The following is a 9,322-nucleotide window of genomic DNA, read 5'->3' as shown; positions in this document are numbered from 1 at the left end:
CTGAGGCCCGGTGAGGGAGAAGGGAAGCGAGGCCTTACATCCCGGGGTCTCGGGGGATCCCAGGGCGCACACCCAGCACTTTCCGGCGCCGACGAGAGAAATCAGCCACGGCCCACCATTTTGCACTGGCCCCTGGGCGGGGGCGGCCGTGAAAAACTACGCTGGGGCTGGGACTCCGCCACTTTCCGCTAAAGGTCCCAGCGTAGTCCGGGAGTGGACGTCACCCGGGACTCGAACCTGCTTTCTCATCTTCCGAGGCCTAGTCAGAGGTTGCTGCCGTAAGGCAGTCACACTGTCCCTTTAAGGCGGCACTTTTTATTCTTCATTTGTTTACCTCTTCATGCGCTTTTTTTTAACAAAAAAAAGTGTTCGCAATATCCTTCCGCAAACGTCAATCCCAGTCACTAATCAACACCTTGAAGCCATTCTTGTAATCTTAAGAATCGAGAATTAATAGCCATGGATCAACATCTCTATTTACAGAATTAAATACTCGTTTACACTTTAGGGACTACTTTTTAGGGGTAAACCATTCTCGCTTAAGTTAACAAATGTTTGTGATCTTCAGAACCTTTCCGCTGAGAAAAGAATAGGATAATAACCTTTAAGACGCACCTTTTCATAAAAATATTCTGTGCAGGCCCTCACAGGCCATCGAATCTTCTTGTATTCCTGAAGCAGAATGGTATGGTCCAGAACCCGCCCCATCTTCTCTGCGATTGGCCTTCCTTCCTCGGCGAGACGTGTGCCTTTTGACCAATGGGCTCTCACGTTTCTCTAGCGAGGGATAAGCGATGGAAGGAGGCGGCCTGGAAAACGCCCCCTACGCGTCCTGGGATTGGCTACGTCGCACGGCGCGCGAGGACGGCGGGCCTGAAAGATGGGAACTACGACTCCCATCTTCCTGCGATGGGGACTCAGTCACGCATGCGCATGGGCGGGGCGGACCGGCTTCTATATAAAAGGGGCGCAGAGGGTTGGGAGGCAGCAGTTGGAAGTTGGCAGGTGGAGAGGCAGGTTGGGAGGGGAAGTTGGGGGAGGAGGCGGAAGAGGAGCTGTCGGAAGGGGGAGAAGGGAGGGAGGAAAAAGAGGAGGAGGCGGAGGAGAACTGAGCTGAGCAGAGAGCATCGAGCCAAAGGGGAGATGAGTTTGTCTGTCCTCGGCTGAGGCTCCGGCCGGGCCTAGGGAACGGGGAGCTCGGCTTGGAGCGACACCCGTGGAAGTGGGAGGAGGTGGCTTTGGGACTTTAACCCCCTGTGGGCTCTGCGGCAGGGGATTTAACCCTTTGTGGATCCGGCCCCTTGGAGTCAGCGTCATCGGGTAGTTTTAACCCCTTCGGGGCTGGGTTTAACCCATTGGATTTAACCTAATCTTCTTGCCCACCAACTTCTCGATCGCGGGGGCGGTCTGCGGGAAGGCTTGAAGCCCACCCCCTCTGCACATTACGTACTGTTCCTGCTGCTGCACCCCCTTGGACCCGCTATCTAGCCGCGCTCTGGGCGCTTAACCCTTTATTGACTTGAGCGCCCCCAAATTGCAATTGGAGTTTGCTGACAGAAGGACTGGCTAAAGGCATCACTGCAGGAATTACAGACCGAAGAGGACTGTGTTGGACATTTTTGCAGAGAAAAGCAAACCTTTTTTTCCTTAAGGACTTACAGCCAACATTCTTCAAACTTCGAGAAGAAGATTCTATTAGCAATGGCCGAGCCACTCTTGTCAGAGTTTCAGCACCAGCCTCAAACTAGCAACTGTACAGGTGCTGTTGCTGTCCATGAAGAACGGAACCCTGATCGCCCCCCAGGCGCGGAGGAGCGGGTGCCGGAGGAAGACAGTAGGTGGCAATCGAGAGCGTCCCCCAAGTCGGGTGGCTCTCCAGGGCACGGGGGGGAAGGGAGCCTGGAACCCCAGCCGTCTCCCCTTAAGACCCAGGTCTGCCCAGAATCCAGCTGTCCGGAAGCGGGTGAGAAGGGCCAGAATGGGGACGACTTGTCCGCTGGCGGAGCTCCCCCGCAGCAGAGACAGGTGGGCAAGAAAAAACATAGGAGACGCCCCTCCAAGAAGAAGCGGCTTTGGAAACCGTACTATACGCTGACCTGGGAGGAGAAGAAAAAGTTCGATGAGAAACAGAGCCTGCGAGCTTCGAGGATTCGAGCCGAGATGTTCGCCAAGGGCCAGCCAGTTGCTCCCTATAACACCACGCAGTTCCTCATGGATGACCACGACCAGGAGGAGCCGGATCTTAAAACCGGCCTCTATCCCAAACGGGCCGCTGCCAAATCCGACGACACCAGCGATGAGGACTTTATGGAAGAAGCGGGCGAGGAGGATGGGGGCAGCGACGGGATGGGAGGAGACGGCAGCGAGTTTCTGCAGCGGGACTTCTCGGAGACCTATGAGCGGTACCACGCGGAGAGCCTGCAGAACATGAGCAAGCAGGAGCTCATCAAAGAGTACCTAGAGCTGGAGAAGTGCCTCTCGCGTATGGAGGACGAGAATAATCGGCTGCGGCTGGAAAGCCAGCGGCTGGACGGCGACGACGCGCGTGTGCGGGAGCTGGAGCTGGAGCTGGACCGGCTGCGCGCAGAAAACCTCCAGCTGCTGACGGAGAACGAACTGCACCGGCAGCAGGAGCGAGCGCCGCTGTCCAACTTTGGAGACTAGACTGAAACTTTTCCGGGGGAGGGGGCAAAGGGGACTTTTTACAGTGATGGAATGTAACATTATATACATGTGTATATAAGACAGTGGACCTTTTTATGACACATAATCAGAAAAGAAATCCCCCCTGGCTTTGGTTGGTTCGGTCAATTTAGCTATGATGTAGCTTGTGTGCTTTCTCCTGTTCTTTAATTATGTGAAACTGAAGGGTTGCTTTCCTTGTTTTCCTTTTTAGGAGTTTTTTTCTTTTTTAATGTGTAAGTAACTTGACCAGGTTATAATGCAGTTTTCTGTTAAGAATCTCCTTAAATGGAGCTATAAGGTGGCCAAATCTGAGAACCATTAAATTCATTCTAGTTATAATAAATATTTGTAAATGTAACATAGTTTGTGTGATTTCTAGAGCTAATTCAAAGTAATACTGATTTATGTGATTGCATTGGGGGGAGGGGTAAAGGAAGCATTTAATTTGTCCATTTTCAAAAACAAACCTTATTCAGTTTGCCCCGTTTTCCCTTGAATGGGTTTTAGTGCGCTACAATATATAGTTCCAGCAAAATATAAAGATTTAATTATCTTCAATACTTAAGTGTGTTGTTTTCTAGTGCCTTCATTTTCTTTCTTGATGCTGGAGAAATAAACCAGTGTTGGGTGTTTGGGGAGTAGGAAGTAACTATGATCAGCAGCTTAAAATTTAATTCTGCTTCTCAATAGCCATTCAAAAGTCTATTAACAAAAATGTAAACCTAATTTGGCCATTTGTCAGGTTGGACAACTGACAGCCTCATTTCACTCCTACAAGTGGGTTTTTAGTAATTTCCCCCTCCTCCCGTAAGGCTGGAAGGAGTCCTTGGATGCCTGGGAAAGGCACTTGTCTTGCTTTCTTAGTGCAAGCAATGGTTGAATAAACAGTTGTGAGGCAGCTCTTTATGTTAAAATATTCAGAGCTAGGGAATATTATATTTATAGAGGAAATGACCATTTGGGGCAGTCCAAGGACTTAACTCTAAATGCCCAATACTTAAGTGCTCCCTATATCAAGAAAAGGAATAGGAGCTGTCCACCTTTCCATGAGACTCAAACTAAAACTAGAAATGCCCCCTCACTGCAAATAAAATGTAAAGCTTCTGCTTGAGCTAAATTAAGTCCTTGGGGGGGGGGGGCCAAGTGGGAGCCCTGCACCATCCCTATACAGCCCCTATTCTCAGTCTTCTAAACTGCTGATAGCTGCTTAGTCCTTAAGTAGTTCTGCTCTTCAAAGTGCAGGAGGCCCTGGGAATTCGTTTCTGCCCCCAAGTCAAAATTGAAACTGACTGTTCCCTCCTGTTATCATGGTTACCCAGCCCATCTTTACCTGCCCTCTGCGTTTCCCTAGACCAAATGCATTGCTCAAATCACTAGCACAAGGCTTCTTTCACCTGGTTCCTCAGAAACATAGGGGGCCTTCGAATCTGTGAGCCCCATGGAATTGTATGTAGGCTTGTATTATGTGTAGGTACTTCTGGAGAGAGGGTTCTAGAGAATCATGAAATTCTCAAACTCCTTGAAGATTAAGAACCCTTGGGGGAGCAGGGGTGGGGGGCGGAGACTCCCACTGGGAAGCTTGCTTTTGCAGCTAAATGAAATAGTGGAGGTGGTGGGAACTTCAAGAGTGAAATGTGCCTTATGATGCGTGAGAAGCATACACAAATCCATGAATCAAGGGAAATCATGGCGGTTAAGACTGACTCAGGGCCTTCAAAGCTGGATTGAGGTGGCCCTATTCTGGCAGATGGTCCACTGGAGACAATGTATGATCAGCTTTTCCTTTGGCCTAAAAACTACATTAAAAGTCTATTTTGAAATAGTTTTCGTGTTTTTAATTTTCCTTCTGCCATGACGTCATACAGGAGTCCCAGAAACGGCTGCCTGGAACAGCAGCAACACTGCCCTCTGGCTTTACACTGCACAAGCAGGAGCCTCATTCTGACTGCATACATGGGATGCAGCAGCGATGGCCTCTTGATTTCAGAACCTCCTCTTAATAAGATAGGTTTAAGTATAAAGATCTTGTTTTCCTATTAGTCTTAGAAAGACTTGTAGTGCACTGATCATCAGGGAAAAAAAAAAGTGTTATGTTTTAGGAGATACATTCAATCCAGTCTCAAATTATACAAATTTAAAGTAATTGTCATAATTTACTTTGATTTACCTTGAGATAGGCAACTCTGAATTTTGCTTTCAAAGGCACTTGCATTTTATGGTATTTATTGCATTTAAAATGTTCTTAGCATGATGAGGTTTCTGCAAAATTTCAATTTTCTATCAACACTTTCTAGGTGAAACACTTGACTAGCATACTGCTGCCGGGCCAGAGGGAAGACTCCGAATTCCCTATACTACCAGGATCATGACAAATGATCCTCAAGTCCACTCTAGCCATTCACTAAAGCCATTTCTGCTAAACAATTTAAGTAAGCTGTTCAAAAGATCATGCTTACACATTAGCAATTTCAGTAGTTCTCTTTTACTGAGGTCTGGGTATCCAGCAAGGGCAAAGCACTTCCCAAACTTTGGAGACAGCTGGCTGGGCAGCTTAATCCTCCTTTGAGCTAAGGAAAACTTTTCTTGGGCTAGCCTATAACCTAAAGTGGCCCTCAGGAGATAGAGCCCTGATTTCTGCTTGAGTGGGAAAGCCAGGGAGTTTCAGATTGGTTTAGTTCAGAAAAATAGACAAGGTTTTTCTAAAGAGAGGAAACACAAAATTAGACCAGACTAAAGAGTCAAAACACCAGGCTCCTAGTTCTACCTTTGATATATACTAGCAGTGTAAGCCTTAACACTCTCAGAGCCTCATTCTTCATCAGCAAAATGGGGCTGTGCCTACATTACATAACTGCTGCAAGGATTAGAGACAGCATGAAAACAGTCTATACAAGAGTAAGGTATCATTGATATTATCACTGGTTCTTTTTAAGACCAGAGCAATTGCCCACTTGATCAGTATTTTAACTTTCACTTTGTTCAGAGTAAAATAAAACTCCTTTGCTTGGGGAAATGCAAATAAATATACTTTATCCTGGTGAATTCAAAAGAGAAATCAAAGAAATCTACAGAAATAAGCAAAATCCACAACTAAATAGTCTACTTCAGAAAACCAATGTTCTGCCAAGTATTTGGTAATGTATTATAGGTGTCCCCTGGCCACTTACACCAACAGCTAGAAACAAATATAACAGTGTGATGGAAAAGCTGGCGAAAGTAAGAGTACTATATTTGTACCTAGGTACACCTGAGTTTGTTGGTTTTCAAGAATTATTTCCCCCATTTCTCAAGCAAGATTGTAATAAAATTCCACTTTACTATCTTTTCTCATGTAAAGTGTAAAGGGCTGTTGCTAGAAATGAAAAGTAATTTCTAAAAGAAAATGTCAAATTCAGGCCTGGAAGAGTGGGATCTGTAAGACAAAATATATGGTCTAGAAAGCAAAGATTCAATATTTTGCCAATTCCTCCCAGTTGTCTTTGAATGTTGGAAAGCTTACAGCATCATTTCATTTCTTGTTGAAAAAACAAAGGCAGATAAATAACATAGCTCTTGCAAATCCTCCTAAATAAAGTTTTTCCTGGGCTTTACTGAGAGGCAATTCAATTATGACAAATGATATAACACTGGTAACAGCAGGGATAATCCAAGTAGTTTACTAACAAATTTTTACACACCTCGAAATTCTTTCAAATGGTTGAGGTGCTACCAGAAATGGCTGGTAAGTCTTCTGAAATAGCTAGTGTGATTCTTTCCCTCAACACAGCACCAAGAACAGTTATAGTTGGCTTATAATTTTCCAAAAAGAACGAAAACTTGAAGAGTATTGTAAACTCTCATCTGAAGACACATTCTATTTGATACATCCACCGACTGTGAAGTGTTAAAAAACAACTCTGGGTCAACAGTGAGCAAAGATGATATTCCTGAAGGAAAACGTGAGAGCGCTAGAGTGTTCCATACACAACAATTTGAGAAAACGATAGCATTATTGCTCTTTTAAGCTACTCAGTAGAACTTGTCCTAGCCTCCAGAGTGTCAGAGAAGATTAATTTGAAGTTCTGAAGTCTGCTTTTAGCACACACTTCTGCATACCTGGATAACTCCAGGACAACATTCAGGCAAAGGCAGAAGACCAAACCAGAAGACGGAAGGAAATGTCAAAGAAGTCAGTTCTGCCTTCCTCTCTAGGGCTTACTAAAAGTGTATTTAAAACAGCAAACATTTTAACTTAAAAAGAGACAAGAGAGAGAAGAGGATGATGAGGACTAAACACAAAATTTAAAAATGTGGAAATCAAATAGTTCAGGAGTAAGAATTTTCATCCTGAATAGGGCTGCTGCAAAGAATCACTCCTGTCAATGAATCCTGTTACACACAGCCAATAGCCCCAGGAGCTGGCCATTAGGTGAATGTAAGCTGTTCAGGACTTGAGGTTACAACTGCTTGGTACCCTGAGAGACTGACCCTTGCTCAAACTACTTGGATGGAACATGGCAACCAAGGCCACACTTTGGGAAAGCAGGCCTCCCAAATGCTCCAAATAACCTTTGAAGCAGAAGTTCTAAGGTTCCCAAATAACTAAGTTATAACAAGTAAATGTTTACACAGCCACTAGAGTAGTTATTCAAGGTATTTATGACGGAGGTTGCATTGATATCAATTTCAAATTAAGAAACTGAGGCATATAAAGTTTGTCGAATTTGTCATAAACCACAAAGCAACTCATCTCAAACAGGAGAGCTGAGAAGGAAGTTGAAGGTCTGGTTGAACATTAGACAAACAATAGACTCAGCAACAAAATGACCAGTTTGGCCTCATCTTCAGGGCTTGGCTCCTGGCCAAGTGAACCAAGTCTGTGGTAGCACACACAGAAATAGAACTTGGAGTTCCTAACTTCCAGTCCTGTGTTTCGTTCAGTAGGTAACCAAGGGACCATTAACAAACTGATTTTATTCCCAACTTTTCTTATCGAGGAATGGAAAAGCATATGGGTCATCCTCAAAAGACAATAAGCTTTCCCCTTTATGAGTAAAATTTCTGCAACTGGCAGAGTACTCTCCTTAGTAGCTTCCAAATGTTTAACTAGATTACTTCACAATGGAGGATGAATCACAAGTCTGAGATCCCCCATCATTACATTCTTGACAACTGAACCACAAAGATAAGCTTTAAAGCCCCTTTCAGCTAGAACTGTTTAACTCCTACCAACTTAAGTGTCAGCTTTTCCAAACTGGTATCTTCTCTTGATCTGAAGAGTGTAAAGTGAATATGAGGTAGGCCAAGTCAACCTACAGCATGAATCAAGTGTACTAAATCTTTATTTAGGATAAGTGGCTCATATTTTAGATTAATAATGTATCCAAGGTGATCGTTATGTTTTGGCAATCCAATTCTAAGACTTTCTCTAAGAACATCCCAGGGACAAACAGAACATAATTAAAGCTCTGGAGTTGTCACTCTTACAACTTAAAAAATTACTAATAGGAGAAACAGGACTTCAGCTCTGAAAAAACTTTGCTATGAAGGCCAAATACTTAGCAACGATTTGACCATGATCAGCCATGAGCTGCACCACAAGATACTCTCAAAGATAAAAGTTCACTACCCAGTCACTATCTCTACTTTACCTGGGCATAATTTTCCCTGACTTTTTAGCAACAACATTAAGCAACCCCTGAACTATGAATCTTTCTGAATTTAGATTTCAAGCAGTAAGAAACAAAATTGTTTCATCTGCAATTCAAGAAAAAAATTTCACATCAATCTTCAATCCTTAAGCTGCTGCTACAACTGTAATAAAAGGTTGTTTTATTTTTTTTTCAAAGCAGGTTTCCCCTACTCCCTCAAACACCACACATATGAAGTAGCTCAAAACTGCAATTTCTATTTTGGGGGTCATCTGGGATCCACAGAAGTGACTTTCAATTACTTGGAATTTCAAAACGGAGGCTCCCCACTAACAATGCATTAGTGGCAAAATACTCCCCCATTTTGCTTCCTTTGTGGGAGAAAAGTTCTTTAAATTGGAAAGAATCTGTAGTTTTACAAAGATTACATTGGAATTAGTCCTTTTTTTCCTTTAGGAGGGCGGCCTTTTCTCCAAAGGTTTTGGTAAAAGTTATGGCTCAGATTTCAAAATGCAAACAGATGTTCCTGAAGCAACCGAAATGGGCCACTCCACTTTTATTCCCAGAACAGTGGCGACTCCCAAGTTACTTTGTGTCCCAACTTTGCAAAGGGCAAAACCCCACCCCGCTTTGGTGTAAACTTTCAAGAGAACAGCACACTTTTGGAGTTTCCCAAAGCGGCTGACGACGTGCGAGGTCAGGTCGTTCTGAGAATCGGGGCTGGACAGAAGGAATCTCAAGGGCAAGAGCGCTCAGAGATTTGCACGTGCCGCGAACTAGCTGGTCCCTGGGGACAATTAGTGGTTGCTACAGTAGGAGGAAGGCTGTTCCTTTTCACAGCCCTGGCCGCGGGGTGGCCTTGGTGCATGGAGGGAGATGATGGGTGCGCCTGGCTCTCCGGACTTGGAGCCTCCAGCTGACTGCCACGCCAAAGGGACGCGCGGCCGGAGCTGCAACCTCCACCCGCCCCCGCGGCGCCAGTCTTTGGAATGTGGCGTCACCCCCAC

The 9,322-nt window shown here is 44.9% G+C and overlaps 1 protein-coding gene across 1 annotated transcript in view; it reads left to right on the top strand.

The window, feature by feature from the left end:
- Positions 1-3,238, top strand: part of HEXIM1 (hexamethylene bis-acetamide inducible 1) — a 4,267-nt gene extending 1,029 nt beyond the window's left edge. Inside the window, exon 2 of the mRNA XM_010832410.1 lies at positions 6-3,238. Within this exon, the coding sequence (XP_010830712.1) occupies positions 1,702-2,664 (963 nt within the window). The 5' untranslated portion in view covers positions 6-1,701 and the 3' untranslated portion in view covers positions 2,665-3,238. The remainder of the gene's footprint in view (positions 1-5) is intronic.
- The last annotated feature ends 6,084 nt before the right edge of the window (positions 3,239-9,322 follow it).

The sequence above is a fragment of the Bison bison genome, unplaced genomic scaffold (genome assembly GCF_000754665.1).
Source record: "Bison bison bison isolate TAMUID 2011002044 unplaced genomic scaffold, Bison_UMD1.0 scf7180017861046, whole genome shotgun sequence".
NCBI classification, from domain to species: domain Eukaryota; kingdom Metazoa; phylum Chordata; class Mammalia; order Artiodactyla; family Bovidae; genus Bison; species Bison bison.
Note: the sequence above shows the minus strand (reverse complement) of the source record. Positions and strands in the feature narration are given on the sequence as shown.